The 23,652-nt window shown below is 40.7% G+C and overlaps 1 protein-coding gene across 1 annotated transcript in view; it reads right to left on the reverse strand.

The window, feature by feature from the left end:
* The window catches only part of zfhx3b (zinc finger homeobox 3b), a 141,384-nt gene that overhangs the window by 50,046 nt on the left and 67,686 nt on the right, over positions 1–23,652 (reverse strand). The window contains exon 5 of the mRNA XM_014972913.2: positions 11,427–11,658. Within this exon, the coding sequence (XP_014828399.2) occupies positions 11,427–11,658 (232 nt within the window). The remainder of the gene's footprint in view (positions 1–11,426; positions 11,659–23,652) is intronic.

Below are 23,652 nucleotides of genomic sequence, written 5' to 3' on the forward strand. Positions count from 1 at the left end.
TCACCTCTGATCGAGTAAAGCCTCAGAGTGCAGGCTCGTACGTTAGGCTGACAGCGACTTGTGACATGGATTCAGACACATTCGCTGTGTTCTCTGTTCAACATTTCACACACAAATATGTGCCCCATCTCAGCTTTCCCAACTGCTTGAAATATTCACCATATGCATGACAAGGGCTCATTTCCCAAGAAACCCTCACTCGGCCAGGAGCTGCTATACAGCTTTGACCAAACTGGATTGGGAAGAAAACATCTTCAACAATACTTAATATTTTCAAGGAGATTTCACATCAAATTGCAAATAAAACGTTATGCTTTTTTTTTTTTCTGACGCAAGCAAAACTCTGTTTTCAACAGTTCACAGAAAACATTGTCTTCTTTTTTTTAAAGAGTCACTAAAGGTTAAAACTGATTCAGAGAAGAAAAATGTAGGTAAAAGCAAAAATTGTTGATCTTGCAGCTCTAAGGTTCTTGTACTTTAGATGGTTTGTGGTATTACAACGGTCTTCTATTAGTTACAAAAAAAAAAACACATGGTGAATTATTCATCAACCAAAGATTATTAGCATAGGAAAATAAAACTAAAAATGAAAAATATTTTCCTTGTCCTTATTTTATCAGACAAATCATGATTAGTACATTTAGAATAATTGCTGAGCTCAGCATAATTTTAATATAACATTTTTTTAAAACACTACTTGATTTAAGCACATTCTAATAATAATAATAATAAAAAAAAGGCCTCCTCCCCATAACGGTCACTGTGCTGCCGAATTTAACTGATGCATCCCTGCTGGATGCTTACTGGGCAGCAGGTATGAAGGCTGACATTCGCTTGCTTTCTAGATTATGGATCAATGCATCTCAGTGCTTCAAATGACAAAATATGCAGAGGACAGTTAAAGGCAACGCGTACGTCAACAGCAAGTTGAAGAATGAGAACCTTTTTTTTATTCTAAGGTCCTTATGTTTTGTCTGTGAGGTCAACAAAAAGAAATCCAACTACAAAGAATCATTTTGCTGAATATCCTCTGCTGCTTCCCATAACAATGTCTACAAAGCTAAATGTGAGTAAATTACGTACATATTCTTTAATAATCATGTCTACATGGAAAGTTTATTTATTAAAAAAAAAAAAACTCTTCTGACAATACATACAAAATAAAATGAAAATTTGTTTGAGACAAACTAATACGTGATTGGTTGAAACATTTTCATTGGCTTCTAAAGTCCAGGTGCGCACCTATAGTGTAAATTTACCTGCCCATGTTAAACCTCATTAATCCCAAATGCTAATCCAAGCCATTCTGCGTCTTTGAGCTTAAAGCTCAGACAAACACAAACAGTGATATATCTGGCGGACCCAAAGGAACACGGATAATGTCCCATCTGAGTCTTGGATCATCTTCTGAAAAGCAGGCAGTTACATCTTCTGTGTTGTTGAAATCATGAACAAATCTTTAGAAAACTTTGCTTTAATGGCATAATTAATGTCTGCTAAGTCTTGTTTAAGACAAGTCGGCTGTGTTCATAATCCAAAAGCAAGCTTCTGAAAGCCTCAGATCTGAAAAGTGCTGTGTGATCAGTGGCATCCTCCTGTGGCGTCACAACCGAACCTGGTGCGAAACTGTTTGTTTGCTGCCAACATCCAGCTGAGGGGAGAGCCAGGCAGGCGGGGTGTCGGAGGAAACTAGTCAAATCCAGAATAATTTTCAGTATCCATCTGTGGAAAGTTCCCTCTAATGTCACACACACCAACACACTGCAGAGCTGTCCTCCCACTCGCATTATCCTTTTTGTGTTTTTCACCAAACTCATCCATTTCTCTTCATCCATCCTCCTCTCACCCTCCTCAGGTGGTGTGTAGTGTGCTGTCAAGCACTGCATGAATCAATGACTGGTGCTCACGCCCACAGGTAAAGGTTAGAGAGGTTCACTATTGAATTATTTCTGCACTTCTCTCATTGCTGCCATCTGCCTGGCTGCTTTTAGTTGATGTGGTTGAGGCACTGGAGGGGACTCTTTGCTAATGCATCGGAAACATAGATGTGTCTGTGTGTGTGTGTGTGCGTGTGTGTGTGTGCGCGTGTGTGTGTGTGTGTGCGTGTGCGTGTGTGTGTGTGTGATTCCTGTTTAAATGTTTTTTTGGACAGTAATGATGTTTTCTTCGCATGTAACTAGCATAGCATAAAACTGCACATTAAGCAGCTGTTCACAAACACCCTTCTGTAGGCTCAGCTCTCTCCTCGTGTCCATCTATCAGACAGCAGATAATGATTTACAACATATGTGCTGTTAGCCAGTCTTTGTTTCATCTGCCTTTATTCTAATGGAGCCTTCGGAGTTGAGGCCAGATAGGGCATCCTTCACTTCGCTTTTGTTTTGCTGTCAGCAAAGCTGATCATCTCTGCTGGACCCCAAGCTGAACAGATCGTGCCCTTTGATCCACCAGTTATCTCTGGGGGGCAAAAACAGCCTTATTAAAAATGGCTAAATAAAACTTTTCTGCCTAGGCTCAATACTTCCCAAACTCCCCCCACCCCGTTTCCACCCTGATGTTGCCTATGGTCAAATTGAGCTGCCTAATTCTGACAGCAAGCAGCGTTGTTAAACCCAATACCAAAACACTGAAACAAATGAAGCAATCCAAGTGTATAACAATTTATTGGTCGTATTTCCTAGATTACCTGGCACACACTTGCGCTACGATCAATATCACAGATGAGAAGGGGCTGGATGTACAGTGATAATGTGAGCCTTAGGGGAAAGTTCAAGTAAGGATTATGTAGGAAACCTTTAAAAAATGAAATATTACGATGACGACTACGCAGGGGCAAACAAGAGAGGGAGTATCTGTAGTTTAGTGTAAACACAACTGATCATTTTTGCCAGCATAGACAGTGCAAAAGTCTTGAGCCATTTCTCATTTCTTTTTTTGCTTTTTTCCATATTAATAATGCTGCTTTTTATTATTTTGAATTTTTCACACACAAAAATGTTTCTAAATTTATGGCATGAACTGGTGTTATTTGTACACCTAACAGACAACTAAGCACAGAACTCATTTGAAATTATATCTTTAAAGATTTTGTTCACGGAAGCTTGCCCGACTCAATCCGGGTTTTTTTTTTGTTGTTGTTGTTTTGTTTTTGTTGTTTCTGTAGTTAAATCTGAAAATCAATTAAAAAATATCACATATTTGTATTTCGCCATTAACTTGGTGATTCCAAAAGAACTACGGTGCCTTTGGCCTTTGAAAGATATTACATTTTCCTACATTAAAAACACAGATGTTAATGTATCTCAGAGGAATTTATTATGATTAAAAACAAAGTAGCTCATAACTGTCGAGTGAAAGATAAAGAATACAAGGTTTTTAAACTTTACTACAAACAAAATAGGAGATGTATGGTATCTCCTACTGTGGGCCCCTTAAATCTGACCACTCTAAATAAAATCCAACTCTTATGTTATATTATATTGTGGAAAGGTTTGAAATAAGTTAGCACAACAGTAAAGCTACCAAATCATGGCCTTCCACCTAAACTGACATTCAGTACTTCTACTGTAACCTTTAGCATAGCTACAGAGGAGAATTATTTGTATGTAAATCTATTCATAATGCACTCTACTAAAATAGACTTTATGGAAGAGCAGCAAGAAGAATGCCACTGTTATAAGACAACCATGACACGATCTACTAAAATGAGGCCAACATGTATTGTTTTGGCCTAGACGTAAACAATGTGTTTGGTGGGATAATAACCCTGCATACCATCCTCGCTGTGACACATGGTTGTCCCAGCATTATGCTATGGGGATGCTTTTCTTCAGCAGCACAAAGAAGCTGCTCAGAGATAAAAATAGATAATGATATATATGCAAGAAAACCTGTTAGAGGCCACAGAAAATTTGAGAGTTGGGCTGAGGTTCCCCTTCCAATAACAGGGCAAAAACCCAGAGCTACTTTGTGAAGCAAACAACAGTTCAATGTAAACCCAGACATATTGCAAAAATAGGATGCAGAAAACATTGAGGAGTTGGCAAATCATGGATTTGATCTAACAGACCTAAGGTTTTCAAGCAATTTAAGATTTTTTTATTAAAAAATATATATTTATTTAATATCTTTATACGTATTTTTCTTCTATTTCACAAGACTACTTTTTCTCGGTCTATTACATAAAATGGCAACATGAGTCTTTGTACTGTGAATTAACACAATAAAACAATCAACTGGTGCAGCATATGTTATAGCATACACTTAGAATATATCAGGTAACAATTATTGCCCTCCTAACAGTACTTTGTGATATGGTTATTGCACAAACTGGTATTGTGTTGATGGTGTATGCGCAACATATTGTGCAGCCTTACTCTAAGGTATTGTTTTTGTTTTTTTTTTAAATTGTGTTTTATTTTATTCACGACTTTCAGATTTTGTTTATCTGCTGCTGCAGGTGTTTTCGACCTCTTCTTTTGTCCTCTGCGTGTCAACATTCCTCTTGTTTTTACGAACACAACGCATAAAATGCGGTCACGGTCAGGCACACGTTCAAGATGGAGAGAGAAAAATACTCCGAAAAGTTAAACAACAATGATTTAGACTACAAAAATTACAAGATACTCTGGCTAAAAACGTTAAAATATGTTTTTATTCAGAATAAGTCATGCTTAACAAGCCAATGTTGACATGACATTAACACACTTATATGGCGAATTATAACTGCTTGGCTGTTTACTCGGTAAGACAGGTGTATAAAAACTCTTACATTCATAAACAGAAAACTTTCATCTGAAAGCTGGAAATCTGTTTCTTCTTCATCTCATCTACCTGTGACAGAGACATGACCGCTGCTATAATTAAACCCATCACAACCATTATGTCTCTGGCACCTAATCTATTCCCTCCTCCGCTGTCTGTCTGTAACCACAGACTTCCCGCCTCAGCCCTGACTGACAGACCCTGTGGAGGCTGTGGTCACTCTGAGTGACTGACATGAGGGGCAGCGAGGCTACTGCATTACCCCCGTCTCCTCCCGGCGAGCTCCTCCGGATCATTCAATCCAGCACCTCACACCACTGATCGCCACCTCTGCTCCAGTATCCAGCAGCAAAGCCTCTGGCCCCCGAAAATAGAACTCATTAACACGTTTAGTAAGTACAAATGAGATGACAGTCTCCTGATGGACTGTCTATCTTTTGGATCAGCTTTCAAAGAGAGCGCGCCGTAATGACAAGAGAGGGGGAAACCAATATTATAATGTGCTTTCGGCCTCCTCTAAAAATGGTCTCGATGACAGGGAGAGCCTCCTGCAGCCACACATGGCCTGAATTTCAGTGCAGACACCTAGGTGTGTGCCTCGTTTATGGGCATGTGAGTTTGCGAAGTAAAATCTGGTGCATACTTACACCCACGTGACATAACTGACAGTGAAAGAAATTAGGCGCAGGCCAGAAAACAAACAGAGCACAAACTCGGAGGTCCTGCCATGGGTTCGGCTCTCTGCTGCCAAACTAACAGAGTTTCTCCGTCACTTCACAAATATCCTGTCTGTCGTCTTTTGATCATCTGGCAGGGACAGAGCGTCAGTCTGGAGCGGCAATGAAAATCTGAACACCACACATTCCTGTGCGCAGCTCGAGTGGTGGCTCTTAGGTCAATTTGCCATAACAAGAGGGGCACAGGGAGGATTTTATATCAAGCCAGTGATAGAGGAGGCAGGAGACTTCAGTGTGGTAGTTTTAGCAGAGGGGTCACATAAATGCTAAAATCCTACACTGGAAAATCTATAAAGCCATCATTTTGGCTTTTTAATAAATGTCTAGTCTTCTGTAATATTTTCAAAATGAAAAGTAATGCATTTATGAATTTCCTGGCACGTTATGCAGACAGCAAACAATTTCCTATGCTGCCTTGATGCCCTTCGGACAGGGATTAGAAGGCAGGCGACTGACAGAGGTCTGAGTGAGCTGTGGGCCCTCTGGGGCCCTGCTCATCCAGGCCTGCACAGCCCTCATCCTCATATCCACTCTGCATCAGTGGGGCAATAACGGTCTTTATTAAAAGCGCATTGCAGCAGTGTCTGCCCATACAACTTACTTTCAGATTGCCCATAATGTGGCATGTAGAAAGGGTCTGGTGGTTGGGGGCTACAATATCCTGTTTCTGGAAAGGTTCGCTTTGCATTTTAACAAGCATGAATAAAGAAGGACATTCCAGAAACGGCTACCGTCTGTTTCTCTCTTGCCTGTGGGGAGCAGAAGCTCAGACTCTGGACGTCGCATGCCATCCAAGCGTGGCCTGGCTCACCTCTGATTGTACCTGAATTTCAAAGTTGTAGCATGGCCACAGGTCACAGATTGTATGAGAGGAGAGAAGAGGAAAGAAAGGAACAAAAAAAAAAATCTCATCTTTGATCTGGTGCAAAAAATGACCAGAAGCAGAAGATGAAACAGTAGGATAATCAGTATATTAGATCTTGTAAGTCAATTAAGTACCATTAAAAAAAAACTAATTTGTCATCTATGCTTTGTAAAGTTATTTTCCACATTCATCAGTTGTTGTTTTTTCATCTTTACGGATTATTCTATTTATTGTCCGCTATAAAAATAGGATAAAGTTCTACATTAAAAACCGGTTTATTGGAGGCATTAAGAAAACAAAACCCAAAATACTTTCCTTTTTGTATCATTCATTCATTGTAACATTCAGCCTTTATAGTCATGTATTCATAAGATTTTCATCAAACAAAAAAGTCAGAATCGTATGCATTAAGAGAAACTTATTGCAGAAATGCACTAAAAACAGCTGACTCATGAATTATACCTAAATACTTAAGTATCACACTTGGCACACACAACAGTTTCCTATAAAAAAGAAAAACATCCATAAAATATATTTTTTTTAATCTAACACTGTATTAAAGACTCATATTTAAACTAAAATACTTTCAGAACATATTTTTTATGAAAGAAGCAATCTTGGAATTCTAAGAAAACTCTTCTTAAAAGTAACGTGTAGCCTCTTGGACTTGGATGGTCGAATCTTAGTCTAGCATTCGATAGGCACGGTTTTTGAGCTAACTTACAGCTTATTTAAAGAAACAGAGATCTCAGAAATCTGCTGTCTTGGTCATTAAATGTTACGCATGAAATTAAAAAGGCAGTGATGTTTGCAGGCATGTAGACAGATTCTAAAAGTAGCAAACGAAGAGATGCTGATCTAGCTTGGGGGCTTCACACTTCAATTAGAAGAACCACATAGCAGTATGTGTAACAAACGGAAGAATAAGACCTCCAAAAACAATTGTTTAACTTAGAACGCTCAAGTATTTACTTTCACTCAGACAAGACACAATGACTGGTGGCTTCCCAGGTGGCCCCAGCCCTGTTCCTCTCCTTTCCAGCCTCTCTGACTCGCAGACAGGGATTTCCTTCTGCGAAGAGAGCCAAGCCGTCACAGCCCAGCGATCAAGGGCCTGCCATCTGTGACTGAGGCAGATTTACAGCAGGAGCTAATCCTCACTGTCAGCCACGTTTGTTCTCCATCTCTGCCTCCTTCATACACATGCATAAAAACGCACATTTATACACACACACACACACACACACACACCAGAAAAATACTAATATTTCACCATCTTCAAACACTCTGCGCCCCTGCTTTTGTCTCCTCGTCTATTTCGTAGGCAGGCAAAAACCAAGCGTCACTCTTCAGTTTACTTTGCCCTTTTTAAAGTCATGCTCTCATTCTGCTCTATGCTAAAAAAGAAAATAATAGTATTTGATTAAGTGCGACGAAACCCCAATGTGTCACAGAGCTATATGCCCTGGGAGTATCATTCGATTGAAATAGAGTCATTATAGGTGGGAGTGTGCCAATAGTTCTCAAATAGGAGCTACCCAAACATGTTTTTCCATCTGGATTTGCATCCATTTTTATTCTGAGTGTCCATATGACTTTCTATGTAGAGAGCCTGGAAAGATGACATCTAGCACCGGTTGCCTCGCTGTTTTTTTTTTTTTTTCCACTGAACATCTAAACGCACGACACATTTTGCTCTCAGGCTCCAGGAGCACCTTTCATCTCCCGTGAATGTGTCCCATGCATGTCGCCATCTTCTCTGAGTATCTGTTCACATTGAGCCACTTTTCTTAAAACTACAGATTAGTGCGGGCGTCTTGGTTTAAGTCAAACACGAGGTTTACTCAGTGACCTCTGCACACATGGCAGATGTGTGGGGCTGAGGTCCCTTGGAGACTTCCTTTGTTTTGCCACAGATAAAGGGTTAAAGAAAACAAATGAAGGTGGGGCCACAGGGCAACATGCCTCAGCAGCACATTTATAGTATATGCAAGAATGAAAACAATGCAGGGACTTTTGTGCATGTATTTTCTAATTAAAAATAAAAGTTCTGCTGTCCTTGCCTTCTTTGGACTTTATGCTCAGTGGGGATTTGAGGCTCCAAATTCCAGTTGTCCATATTTGCTGCATCCTCATGAGAAGCCACAATATGGAAAGAAGTAATATACCCATAGTGCTCAGTGATTTAGTTCAGAATTATGCCTTTGTTGTTAAAAAAAAAAAAAAGTAAGAGATTTCCTACCTCCTGTCAATATTTGCAACATGTGTTTGATAATAAATGATTATTTTTTATTTTATTTAATAAAATAAAAAATAATCTTTAGGTGTTATAACCTAACACCTAAACCGGCAGAGAAAGAGTTCCTAGATCAAACCAGAAAGTAATAAGACCCAAATAGATGACTCAAAAATCCTTGATCAGCTCAGAAACCAGTCAGTGTTCAGCCACTGTAGCAACTGTACCAAAAATACAAAAGACAGAAATTTAAAATAAGTGACAGAGAGGGAATAATGAAGTATTGCTCAAAAGAAGGAAAGGCTCAGGCTCAGAAAAGAGGATGCTGCTTCAAGGCAAACTACACAGCTGTGGCTATCCAGAAGAAAGTGCAAAGTAAGCACTTTTGGATATTACAATTGAAGACTGTCACTGTGGTGATTTAAATCAAAATAAGTATGTTTTTACTGTGCAAAACAAAGAGGGGTGTTGCTAAATAATTGACTCCAGTAAATAATACTGGGTCACAGTTACTGATCTTGAATTTGATCATAGTTTTGGAAAGCAGAAGAGTAAAATAAATATCATGACTATATTTCTTCAAGGGTATTGCTAAAAGTTTTTTCCTATGTTGTAAATAACATGTGTCTACATGCACCAAACATTGGCCTTTTAAAAGTCTTTATTCTGGGAAATTGTATTCGTTTACTTATTTAATTTTAATCAAATCTAATTATTTCCGCAATAACAGTTTGCAACTACAAAATTCAAGTTTGGATGAGCGGTTTGAATTTAGGGGACAAATGCTAATTTACTAAAATCTTATTGTTTCAAGAGGATAGAAACAGTTAGTAAAGCTTTATATTACAAAAGCAAGACAATTAAATTTTAATCTCATTATGGTAATTTTACTAAAACTGCTTATATCTGAAGTTCAAGACAGATACTGCTAAAAAAACATGGCTACAACAATTTACACTGATCTTGTACATGTTTAGACAAAATATTTCTGACAAAGACTGAAAAGTAAAACGAGTAGTAAGTGTCTAAATCATGTTACCACTAGAAGATCTTCATTGGATCATTTCCCTAATTGGAAAAGAATGTTTGACCGGATCAGAAACAGATACTCTGTCCCAAAATGATGGAGTGCCCATGCCCTGCCAATAGGTGGCAACAATACCAACTTAAACTCACAAACATGAGCATATAAAAGAACAAAGGAAGTGATTTATCCCAAACAGCACTCACTGGGGTTTTCAGGCAGTAACACTTTCAGCACCTGATTGATGTGTCAATAGTGTCAACAGAAAACTAACCAGATAGAGAAACATGAGAAGCAACTTTTTTGAGTCCATGCAGATTCTTGAAACTCAAACTTTCTAAAAAAAAAAAAAAAAAAAAAAAAAGTAATAATAATAATAATAATCACTTTGGAATGTTACTTTTGATAACATTCTAGTTATTCTCACTGAAAGTCCAGTTGGCATGTGGAAATTCAGTACAAAGTATGAAGGAAACATTTAGTCAATGATACATCTAAGCCAGTTTGTACTCCCTCAAATAATTAAACACTATAGTAAAGCTGTAGGCTTTACAATTAATTTTGTCCTTGAGTCATTATCAAACTGCATGGTGAACCTTTAAACACCCTGACAGGAAAAAGGTTCCAGTGGTCTGGTTTAGTGAGGGTTCTTGTAATCCGATGAGGTTCTGAAGGGCTGTAAGCATTTGTACATGTGTAATGCACACTGCCTGACTCAAGGCTTGAATTCCTAATTTGGACACAGATATGGCCGTCTAAGACGTAAAAGTAAAAAAAAAAAAAAGAAGAAGAAGAGGATGACGTAAATGGCCTATCATTTACTAAAAACAATTTGCAAACAGCACAACTCTTCTATCCTGAAAACAAAAAAAATCCCTACCCCCATCCCTTTTAACCTAAATGCCCCTTCCTCTTGCCTTTGCATGTTCGCCTGTCCACTGTACTGTAGTCATTAACATATTTGGAGTGCAGTGAGCAGAAAGCTTAATTGTCCCTAATTGCTCAGCTAAATATGTTCTCTAATGATTTGCTTCAGATCTGTGACTGCCTTTTGCGCAATTTCCCGGCCGCTGGCTTCATTATCCCTGCCTCCTTGGAACAAAGCGTCTTCACAGGCTGGCCCTTTTTTTTTTCACCCACATAACACAGACAGCGAGTATGTGTGCGAGGGAAGTAAATGGTTCCTTCTTGGAGGGACACACAATAGAGGCCCTTTGTCAAGACACAGAACTTAAAGTGATTAGAAAACCAAATCTCTACTAAGAAAGCGTGTTAATTGACCACAGCTCACTCCTCCTAATCAGTCCGTAATAAATGGACAGTGGAGTCACTTTGTTTTTGCCGAGCTACAGTTGAGGCAGTGTCTGTTTTTTGGTGTACTTGTTTAGAAAGCCACTGCTGTTGTTCAGCGTCTCCTTCTCCATACATAATGTTCTATCTTAATGTGTCTCTAATGGCTAAAAAGGGACAGCTTCCATTAACAGGGAGTTGTGCCTTGGCAGGAATATTTTGTAGCAAATCATATTTGCAGCTAAAAATTGAATGGAAAAAAAGTTATGCTTATTTTTGCTTATTTTTGTCATTTAGTTCAATTAGGGTAAAAGGGCTGTCCAAAAGTAGGAATATTCAAATAAACAAAAACAGTAACACGAAAATCGAGAGGTTTAGGTGCGCGCGTCAGATAGGACATATGAAGCTTCTTGACTGAGCCACTTGATGACAGTTCATGAATAAAGCTGCATAAAAGAATAAAAAAACAAAGAAATTCACACGTAAAGAGCCAAAAGGTCATGTCCTGACCTGTGTCTGAAGAAGGGCATTTGCGGATGGTGAAAATGGAGCTGAGGTCCTCGTCCTCCTCCGGCAGGCCCTTCTGCAAGCGCTGAAGCTTCCTGAGGCTCTCGCTGCGTTGGTGCTTCATGGAGCGCACGTGTTGGATGAGGTTGAGTTTGGCCTTGGTCGAGTAGTTGCACAGCACGCAGTGGTAGTAGCAGGCATCTCCCTCCACCGCATTTTCGTGCTGCTGCAGGTGCTGAGGGAGGAAAGAAGGACGACGGAGCAAGAGAGAGAGAGAGAGAGAGAGAGAGAGAGACGAGAAGGAGAGAGAAGAAAGAAGTTATTGTGGATGGCAGATAGCTGGCCAGGCACCACCGACTCACTTTCACTCACACAGCTGGCAAATGAACAAATCAATTCCCAATCACGGGCCCGTTGTTTAACATCCAGACCTCTTTCACTTCAAGACAACTGTTTGGACTGCACACTTGTCTGAGTGAGTGTCTGTTTCATGGGCTAACAGGACAGGAGAAGCCAGGGAGGCACGCAAATCTCAGGGGGCCCAAGGGTGGGCAGGAATAGCATCAGCCATCCTTCAGAAGCCGCGGGTCCGCAGCCTCACAGACGGAAGGAAGCATTGATCCCCTTCACTCAACAGAAGCTTCCCGTCTCTGAAAAAGGAAACTCCAAACATCTGCCTGTTTCACGCATGGGATACTAAATATTGATCATAGCGAGTTAAATTCTCGCTCTCATAGAGAAACAGAGGCAAAGTCAGCTTGTGGCGAGGCAGGAGGGGGGGGGGACTGAGTGCAATCTGAGGGAAAACAGAACATTCCCCAACAGGAGGACAATCTTCGCAAAACAGAAAATCGGCATCGGTATTGACCCCGACACTTAACAGCACGCCCTGTCCGGCCTCCAGCCTGTCCCTCTATAGAGTCACAACATGCATAACACCCCATAGTGACACCGTGCCACCACAACCACTCGTCACACCGCCAAGCCCCAATCTAATTACCTCCTGCATGACTCAATCAATGATGCAAGGCCAACACAATATGGCTGGGCCTGGTGTGAGCAACGGAGTTATTGACCATTATCCTAAAGCATCACACTGATGCATGTATGCAATAAAAGTCCCTCACTCTGTATGTGTCACGCCTGTCATTTGTCATACTCGTATGAAACCGGGATGTCTTGCTGTGGATTTCTGTGGATAGAATCAATGTCAGTTCCCCAAGTTTTCCTCTCTTCCCTTTAATTTTCTCGACTCCTGTGTATGTAGTGTGCGCCACGTTTTGAGAGGGGAAAATATCTTTAACGTCAACATGTTCCAATTATTTTTGGATGATTTGAAAAGTCAAAGTTTTCAAATTCTAAAAAGTTCTAAAAAGATGCCTTATTACCGTGAGCTTATTGGCTAAAAGAGTAAAAATAAAAAATGTCCATCTATTTTTCTGGGACAAATTAAGACAAAGACTGGTCAACGTTGTATCCCATTAAAATGATTTTCTTTCCCTTAATGTCCAGTGTTTGAAGGGGATGGTTAAACAAACAAGTTATTAATAGAAATTAAAGAAAAACCAAACAGGACATGGAACGCACCACGACTTTAAAACCAACTAAAATGGTTTGTGGAAACCTAAGCCTGGGTACGATTAAGCTTAGAGAACAAATCGACTGCTTTTAGCTGACTGCTGAGTATTTTTCACCCCACACCTTCAGAATATAATCTTCTAACTTTATTTGCCCTAAATGTTCACCTGCATGATCAGAATATGGTTCTACTTATGAAAAGGAAATTGAGCTACCCTCTTCTGAACTAGATGGCCCGTTCCGTTGGCTGTAAGACGTAAAAGCAATGGAAATATCACACATTTAACTGCATTACCTTCAAATCAGGTGTTGACAGCCTGGTACAGAAAAAAGAGTCATAACAATATTATGCCTCCCTAAAATGCTTTTGTCCCTTTCTCCTAATGTTTAATTTTCTGGCAATATTGTAATGTTGCCATGGGGTTTTCTGAGCTATTGTGTTTCATTCTTTTTGGTTTCACATTTCTCACTTCTACACCTAAAATGTGCATTAAGACACCGCTTCCAGGAAAAGGAATAGGAGATTTTTTTTCCTCTTTGTGAGCCCCACAGCTCAGTGTAATAGAGTTATTAGGTGATTGTAAAAAGCTCTGTGTGCTCTCCTTTCTCGCCTCGTTTTAAGCCATCCATGATGTCATGAATAGGTGTTGCTGGATACTGCGGGGGCCCTCCTCCTTCTCCTCCTTTTTGCGCTCTACACAAATATTGCATCAGAAATAAGGTAGAGGGAAATATGAGACAGATTCAGTTATAGATGACAGCAAATCAGTCAAATTGCTTTTAGTCACAGCAGATGTCTTGAATTAAAAAGGGCTGCTGCCGCAAATGACTCAAGGCTCCAAAAATCTACGAGAAGACAAGTTTTAAAAAATGACAGCACCTGACTGCAACTTCAAAGCCAGTCTCATGAGGAAGGGGGTGGGGGGGTGGAATCCTGGGAGTTTTATAGTTCCCCATAAAAAGCACAAGGTTTATATAGGAGTGAACTCGAGAACGCCTGCCCCGCAATCGACCATAATTCACTATAAACCTGACTGGTCAGGGAGATGGTCTCAGTGGGGCCAAAAGCAGCCTGCCCTGCTGCTTGTAGCTCTGTCTACTATCTCAAATGATTACACCTGTAAACCAACACTTTCACCATCTCTGCGTTGGCCGTGACCTGCAGCAGTCTGGGGCATTCCTGCGTCAGTGAAACAGGAAGGGAATCATGCCTAATGAAGAGCGAGGTGGTCTCTGCTCATTTAGCATTCAGGACCCAAGTCTTAGGCATAATTGTGTATTGCATAAGAGAGCGGCACAGAGACAGCCAGCAGCCCCTCTGATCATCACGCTCACAAGCTTCCTCTGATTCCTTGAATTATCCATGCGAGATTCCTGGGATCACATCTAAAAGCACAAATATATATTGGATATTCTCTCAGGCCAGCTCCAGGTCTCACTCAGACATCCACACTTTGAATGTGAAACATAATAATGCATGAGACGGGGCTTGTGTCTGTTTCCTATGAACCTTCAATGAAGTCCCCGGTTGATAAATCACCTCCAACTCGAGAGGAGGAATTTGGCAGCTTAATGAAAAAGTCATGTTGGCCTAGGAGGACTTGTGCTGCCTGACTCTGGGGTCTCTTACTGCCCTATCAAGGCCCCAACAGGAGGGGTGCCGTGGTGCTTTGGGGCGGGGGTGTGGGCGCTTGATTGCCTCGGTTGCAGTGATTTCAGTAGCACTTACCGCATTTAAGTAGTGGGTGTGCAGCTGAGGGATTTTAATGCAAGACCGGCTGTAAAGCAACAAAAGCGAGACATACTAAAAGCATAATAACAGTATATGTGTAAAACAAAACATGTTCGCAACGATAAGTTGATTGGTGACAATTATTTTAAACAAAATGTAATTTATGCTTAATGGAAAGGGACAGAACTCTACATATTAGTCCATCAACAAGAATCTTAAAACATCCAACCGCTATTCACGAAAGTGTATTTCCTTTACCCTTCATCAAATCACAATCATGACTTGGAGTGTTGTTGTAATTTTAGGTGACAAACTAATGGAAGAAGTGCATAGTGATAAATTGGAGAAAAAATAATTAATACTTTTCAACATTGTTTTTTTTTTTTTTCTGAAATGAAATATGAAAAGCGTGGCATGTGTTTGTATCCAGCCACCTGAGTCAATATTTCATGGAAACACCCTCTGCTGAAATTACAGTTTTATGTCTATTGTAGTTGGTCTATTTTGGCACATCTAAAGGTTATCCTTAATCCTTTTATTAAACAGCATGATCTCAGTCAGACTGGAGAATTTGTCTGTGAGTATCAATTTTATTCTGATTTTTAGCTATTCCGAGTCCTCAAGCTTTCCTGTCCCTACTGAAGAATAACATCCACACAGCATGATGCTGCCACTGCCATGTTTCACAGTGAGAGTCTGTGTCAACAGCGATGTGTGGCTTTAGTTTCCCTTCCACCGATGGGAAGGGAAACTCTGCATGTGGAACAAAAAGTTAATTCTTGATCTGACCACAACAGATTCCAGAACCAAAACAGCTGCATTCATACTGACTACACTAGATTTTTATTATGAGCTGCAAGATCAAAGCAGACTAAAGAAAAATGAACGCCACAGCTTCAAGGTTTCTTGTTGCATCATTTCACCCTTTCTTTGCACATCAGATTTATGTACTACTCTTAGTAGTCTATTAAATAAACTCCCGGTAAAGTACCGGCATTTGCACAGTACTTGTAACAAAAAGTTCAAGGGGTGTCAATACTTTTGCAAGGCACCGTAGGTGTTCATAGTGGTAGAAGGTCCAGTTCTCAGCTTTATTTTATCTTCATGGTCTAAAATTGCAATCGAGGCGTTTTAAACCTCTCTCCCTGATGAAGGCCCTCATCTCTCATTGTGGAGGCTGAAGCAGTGCTCTGCGCTTTTTCAGGTAAAGAGGGACAGGGGCGGTGTGGGCACCACCCCATCCTCTCTCTCACAACTCCACGCTGCTCCTTGCCCTCTGAGTGGGCACACACACGCCTGTATCAGTTACGACGCCCACCCAGGGCACGGCATACATCTGCATTTCCAGCCACTTAAATGCAAAGTAAAAGTGCACCTTTAACACAGAATAGTGTGGTTGCCGGGAGAGTCCAGCTAATACAAGATTAAGGGGGTATTACTGGAAGGGTGGAAGGGAGAAAGAAAGCCGGTAATTTCAAAGAATGGCTCCCAAAGGAGCCGGTAATATAGCACGCGCCTGCAACAAACACATGCAAAAAGTATAGACAAAAAGAGCATCAGGACTGTTCACACACAGACACACAAAAACACACTCACACAGTCACATGCCATTATGATCATAGCCTAATTTCCACCATTAAATTTGGCAGTGCTGTTAATACAAAATTAATGCATTAAAACAGATTACTATCTGTGAGCTAAATAGCTATCAATTCCAAGAGAGCTGCCAAATTCCCTGTGAGAGCCAGCGAGTATCTGCTTGGATATTGCTTTGTAATTGTCTCCCTGATTCTCAGCACTAAAAGCTCTCCTCTGTGTGTGTGTGTGTGTGTGTGTGTGTGTGCGTGTGCGTGTGTGTGTGTGTGTGTATGTGTGGGCACACGCATGCGTGCATTTTATGAGAGGCATACATGGTTTAGAAAGCTACAATTCACACCTGACGCCATGCAAAGTACTGTAACAAGGCAGACATGAGAAAATTAGATCATTGAAATCACAGAGGTACGAAACAGGTTTTGACTTCCTGTTGGAATAAGTCATACAGCACCTTTTGTTATGCGACCACAGTGAGGTCATAGTGGTAGTTATAAAGTATGACATAACCGTTATGTTTCTATGAAGGAAGACAAGGCAGAGCGTCCTGTGGCGTTGAAAAGCCCACAACAGTAAGAAGCAGAAGAAAACACTCCTTGTCGGTATGATCATATAGATACAGAGCTGAGAATAGTTTAATCAAATGAAAAACCTAAAAAGTTTGTCAGCCTGTGTGTGTGTGTGTGTGTGTGTGTGTGCGTGCGTGCGTGCGTGCGTGTGTGAGTAAGTCCATTCACAGAAATCTACTGGGATCTTGATTATCATAGCTTGTGCACCGGGATTCCCCTGGAACACAAGCCGGTTATTTAGCAAAGCAGTGACTACGAGTAGCAGTCAGTTCTTGCAGTTTTGGCTGGTGATGTTCTGTCTGCCAGCAGCACGAACAACAGCTTAAACCACAAAGGCCCCCACTGGGTGCCAAGTACATTGGCTGCTTTGAATTAGGCACAGCGAGTTACAACACGCCTAAAAGTTAGGTTGTGGCTTAAGGAGACTGTGTATTCCAGGCATAAACTGCATACCTACCGCTTCCTGAACCTCATCCCCACCCGTGTCCTTTCGTTCCCTTTGCTCTTTAATCCCAGCCACCCCTCCACTGCATCCTGTCCCTGTGTCTCAAAGCCCATAATGTGCTATGTTGCTTCCTTTACTGCAGAAATGATCCATCACTACCGGTGGATAAAAACAGCCTGTATATTTGTCTCTTGGAGTGGATACAGGAGCGGAACGGACCTCTGTGGCCTTAGGAAAATTAGAAAGGTAAAGATGGATAACTCTAGATGTCCTAGGAGAGAATTTACTTAACATTAACCATAGAAACAGAGTCCTTTTTGGAGGGGTGGTCATGGACACAGACAGCGCAGCTATTGGTGCTCCACACCCACCACTCTTACTTACTTTTACATTAAATAAAGCAATAATTATTGAATTCCGTTTGAAGGAGTAAGATGCTGCAAAGTAAACAATGGGAACATAATTGCAGATGGAAGGCAATCAATGTAGCCAGTCATTTGGGCCACGTTGATTGTGTAGGTCCAAGCATATGTGCTTCCTCGTGTCCAAATGTGCACGAACATTTGTGCAGCCGCTGCAAGTCTAAGGTGAGCTAAAAGGAGCGTGTGCTGTGACAAGGAGCTGAGTAATACACTCTCCAACATGCACGCACAAAACAAGAGTTGGGTAATCCCTCCTTCAATAATGACCCGGGCCTCTAAACAATAGCTCTCAATCAGCTGATCAATGTGTCCACATAATTCATGTGCAGCTCGCTGTTTTTGAAAGGCTGAGGAGAGGGAGGATAAGCAAGCAGGCGGTTGAGAGATCAATGCCCTGTGTAGTGATAACGAGCCTGGGTCTATGCCCACAGGAGCCCCACACTGGCGCCTAGGGTCTCTCTCATTAAGAACATTTGGATAAGCATGGCTCTACATACATAATGTACACTTTTAATCATAGCCGGATAAACACATTTCTCTCCCTTTTAATGAGCGGGGTCCAGCTTTTGTGACATATAGAAATGACTCCAAAAACAGGCAGGAAATGATGTCATATTTTTGTTTTGTTTTGTTTGTTTTTTTTAAAATAAGAAAGAAGCGAGTGAAACAAATTAACAGCAAGCTGCTGGCCTCTTCTTTCAGTAGCTAATTAACAGTTTAACCTCCTGGAGTTTTTATGAAATCCATGCTGGGAGGAGCCTGCCAGAACTGCAGTACAACCAGATTACCTGCAGGTGGAGAGAGCAGGGTGGAGTCATGGGGTGCCACATCAACTGCTACGCGCACTTTCTGACATATGTAGTGACAAGGCACCACCTGGAAGCCAGGTGAGGCAAATCGTAATGAGAGCTCCATTTTTGGACAACGGAGTCAATTACTCCCCATGCACACTAAAGAAAGATATTTTATAGAACCCATACTGGAGCAGATAGGGATGTTGACATTTTGAGATACCATAATATGTAACTTCTTCCTTCTTTTAGAGTTAGAAGCTTTGGCTTGAGGAAAATTCCTTCGACTATTATTGGGCTGCCAGAAGCATCCATCCAGGCCTTGCCAGTTCATTCTGGGAGATTCCAAGATGTCCCCATGCCAAATTGGATTTACAGTCCCTGCAGCATGTTCTAGGTCTACCTCAGAGTCTCTGCCTTTTGGTGCGTGCCTGGGAAACCCCCAAAGAAAGCAGCCCAAGAGGCATCATGGTAAATTGCACAAGTCACTGTAACTGACTCCTTTCAGAGTGGAGGAGCAGTAGTTCTAATCAAAGCTCTCTCCCAGGACAGCTGCACTCCATTTTAAAAACACAGAAATCTAATGCAACCTGCTTGAAACCAAGTCTTCATTCAGTCATGATACATATCTCATGACCAGGTGAGGGTCAAAACGTAGTCAAACCAATAAAACTTAAGCGTTACTTTTTTTATTTTTTTTTTTTACTCAGCTCGTTTTATCAAACCCAATCCACCAAGCCAACTCCATCCTAACTTCCCTCATAAATAAGACACTCAGATGCTTCAACTTGTCAAATTAAGGTAGAGATTCAAGAAACAATGAAGAGTTTATTAATACACCAAAGATTAATAAACACTTTGTACACTTTTTATTTTTCTTAAGAAAAAAAAGCCTACTTCAAAATCCTCAAGCACAAACATGACACCTCAAAGCCCCAACTAATTTTTTTTTCTTTTTTTAATTTTCAAACAAGAGAGCTATCAAACATAAATTTCCACTATGTAAATATATCCGACTTTTAGACAAATGTAAGGAATTGGGCCAACGGTAGCATGCCACAGACATCCAAGTTCTAGGAATGCAACAACTTGACACAGCCTCAAGTGAAAATGTATTATTTTCAAACAAACCAGATGAAGTTAGTCCATACAGAATTAAAATGAACAGGTAGACAGACCATCAGTTTACACCTGCATGCATAACTTCCTTGAAATCTAGAGGATTATCAGGTTGCAATAAAAGCATAACACCAGTATTTAGAGCTGTCTGGAGACGTTAAGTGATATGACTGTTTACCTATTAACAACTGTAACTAAGCTGAACTTTTAGTAAAATATGACTTATTTGTCACTTCCCTAGCATAGGGTAGATGCGGCACCTTGTTAAGGTGCTTCGTATGTGAGAAGGAGAGAGCTTGTTAGATGGAAATGAAGAATGACAGAGAGTTTGGTGATAGTCTTAAGAAAAAGAAACGGAGATGGGGAATCATGGGTTGGCAGGGTGTTGGATTAAGATACAAGCAAACACCACTTGAAATGATTAATGCAGTCAGTGAGAATTAAATTCAGAGCAGGAACATTACCAAAACACAATTAGTCCTTGAGAACAAACACCGCACACTGCAGTGAATGCAGATCCACATGCCAACATCCTGTGAGAGAGTTGCCAGTTGAAATCATGGACTGGAGGGGTGAAGCTGGACATGCCTGACTTGGACATTCAGTGAGTCACTATTGCAGCTACCTGTTTCTTCCTTAAGGCCTATTGAATTCTCAGTCTGAAATGTTTCCACAGCAGTAGGGGAGACTGAAAAAACCCCTAAACAGCAGCTGCACCCACATTCTTCCTCGCGAGCCTTTTGTCATTAGCCAATCTCCTGTTCTACCTTCCATACAGACAAAACAGTGGAGTGGAGAGAAGACACAGAATCCAGTCTCCTCAGGCTTGTATTATCTCGCTCTCACCCCTGGCGTTCTCAGTTTGGTATTGTAAATATTTCATTAACACATAATTGGTTGCAGCTCCAGGCTATGCAATAAGGCCGTGATAGCTGTAACACTGTATGTTTTCTGACTATCCCGTATCCTTTCTTATGTAAAATTCATAGAAATATGTTTTGAGGAGAGGAGGGTGGTGCGAGATTTCGTGTGGGGGAAATGTTTCGTTTTTCATGCACTGCCCTCGCACAGCCTTGCTAGAGACGCCAGCTAATTAAGAACAGTGATGATGTGCTCAGCCTGTGTCAATATTTAACCCAGCCGTACGCAGCTATCTTTATTAGCAGCACTACACTGACAAAAGGAGCAATGTGCCCTTTGAGAGGTCTTCTTCTTAAAATGAAAATTAATGAGTGGGGTTGAGTGGAGGTGAATATACAAAGTGGGTGAATATGTGGGTTCCTCTTCATGGTACGAAAAGTACCTTGATGGAGGGTTCATCAAGCAGCTCAAAAAGTAAACACCCACCTTTTCGCCTATTAACTCCTTCCTGCTTTTAACTAAGAAGATGCAAACTAAATGAGTGGTTCCCTTCATTCAACGAAACATTTGGGAATCAGTCTTTTAAAGTCCTTGTTTTGATTCATAAAGTCTTGAAACCATTATAAATTAACTAGAAGGATCCAAACTCCAACCGACAAAAAAACAACTTTTCAGATTGATAATAGCATTTATAATAGATCTATATGGTGTGCTGAAAAATTGTTCTATGTGGTACCTATCCTCTTTATATGAACACACCCAGGTGGATCAGTAATGAACATTGCTTTAGTAACACAGATTCCTTACAGAGCCTGTGCTTGGCCCATTCATTAGCTGAAAAAAATAAAAATAAAAAATCACTTTACATACAAAAAAATATACAAAAGTTCTTATTGATCAGACTGATCAATTAAGCATCAATAACCTAAACCCTCATCATTCCGAGTGCTGTATAATTGCTGCTAAGATATAGTTGTCATAACTAAAAATCGAACATAAACCAGGCTAATTGGAAGAGTCATATTGCTTTGGCCAGGCAGGCAAAACGCTTTTTAAGCCCCAGAAAGTGTTGATGAACAGTCAGCTGAAGCTTCCTAAAATAACTCCAAATGCCATTAGCAAGTGTCATCACAGAGGTCATTCTGGTGATTTCCAGGACATCAAATATAGAGCACACCAAGGCAAAACAAGAGATTTCTTTCTCTCCCTTTCTTTCTCCTTCTTTTTATTTCTAACATGATCTGCACTAACAAAAGGGATGTTTTCTAGAGTGGTCAATGAGTTTATGACTACTTTGTAAAGGTGTGATTCTCAAACTGTGACAGGTGTCCTGTTGGTGACACTTGCCTTTAGTGGTCCTCAAAAGAAGTTTGGTATAGATTATTTGCGATGCGAATATGACCAAGGTTTTTTCTTTATCAGAAATTTAAGAAAAATAAACACAAAGTATGTTAAGAACGACCATGTGGTAGTGGGCAACAGCAAAACAAGAAGGGGTGTTGGTGGCCCCGAATGGTCCTTTCACTTTGCTCAAAGTTCAAACTTGATTCTTTGTAAGGGACTTAGTTGGGTGAAAAAATGTGCTAATTTCCAAATTTTCTACTTAACTAAATTAACTAACTTAAAAAATACCAACTTCTGCGTAAAATCAATTCCATAAGCACACTCCTATGACTATTTAGCTAATCATGCAGATGCAATAAATGTGTATTGTTTTCTTTTATGAATTAACACTACAACCATGTCCATGCCTTATTGTACTACAGTTTTGAAACACTTCTCAGTCGCCTGGTACCTGCCACAAACATTAGATATTCTGTGTTATAATACAAAGACGTACAGCTGGCAGAGAAGTTCATTCATAGACTGGCATTGCACCCAAGCTCCCCCGCAGCTGCCACACCATATACTCTGCTCAATCGTGCAAGAAATTTAAAACTATACATCAAAGACTACCACTTTTCCCCTTCCTGTTTATTGATTAGGTAGAACTCTTGTTCAGTAATTGTGCAGTAAATCAAGCATGGTGAGCACTAATCTCAACCCGGGGAGGAAGGTGTTAAAGGTAAAACCTGCTGAAAAGTGCATAATTAAGGTGCCGTGTTTAGTCAGGAGAGAGGACATACTCCTCCTTCTCACATTTCTTGCTCAGCGCCTGCCTGCACAACCAGCGGCAGCCGGGAGAGGGGTTGGCAGAGGAGCAACGGGAAGTGTATACAGTTTCCAACCACCTCTCGCTCCCTCCCTCACTCTTTCAATCCTTCTCTCCCTCAATGCATTCCCTACCAAAGTGCCGGGGGCGCCATGCTTGTAAAGAAACCACAGCCTTTTGAGTGCCTCTTGTATTTACAAACGGAGGCATGTTGGAATCAAAGGCATTACCACATGACATAACACATTAAACAGTTGGCAGATTGAGAATTTATATACTGCACAGATAGTGAGTGAGGTAAACAGGAAAAAGTGCCGTTGTTGGATAAGTTTAACTAGCTATACGTGGTGCGAGAGCCAAACTTACCCAAACCAGAGTACAGGGAAGGAGTCAGCTGCAGAAGCTCCCTTCTTTCCCTTGCTTTGCCTCCCTTCCTAACACACAGCTCAGGCTGTACTCCAGGTGGAGACAGCTATCACTTTCCCATTAACTTCCTGTTCCTCATATCTCTCCGCCCCCTTTTTTCTCTCCAGCATCTCCCTCCCAGCCGCTTAACTTTTTTTCTGTGCCATTTTTCAAGTAATAAGCCGTGCCTCTTCTCCCCCTATCTTCAGAAATACTAAACCCTGCGGAGAGAAATTTTCCCGTTCACATCAAACCTCTATTCCTTCTCCCTGAACAGCTTCCTCGTGTTGCTGTTCTGCCTAATTTCGCCTTAGTTTTTAACTCTCCATCATCAGCGGGGATCTAAAAATAAATGATAAATGGAATAAGATATTTTATAGTCTTACCTCTTATCTGTTCTTACAGGGGTAATAATAAAGTAGTTAATCCTCTGGATCCGACTCAATTTGATTAATCAGCACATGCGGACAATCAAATAAATGATTAATATTCCCCGGTCATGTGGTTGGACAGTTACCCCTGAAACCATCAGTAATAATTCAGTAACCCTTCCCAGACCACA

Source organism: Poecilia mexicana, unplaced genomic scaffold, assembly GCF_051168715.1.
Source record: "Poecilia mexicana isolate PSO_F unplaced genomic scaffold, ASM5116871v1 scaffold_3, whole genome shotgun sequence".
In the NCBI taxonomy this organism is placed as follows: domain Eukaryota; kingdom Metazoa; phylum Chordata; class Actinopteri; order Cyprinodontiformes; family Poeciliidae; genus Poecilia; species Poecilia mexicana.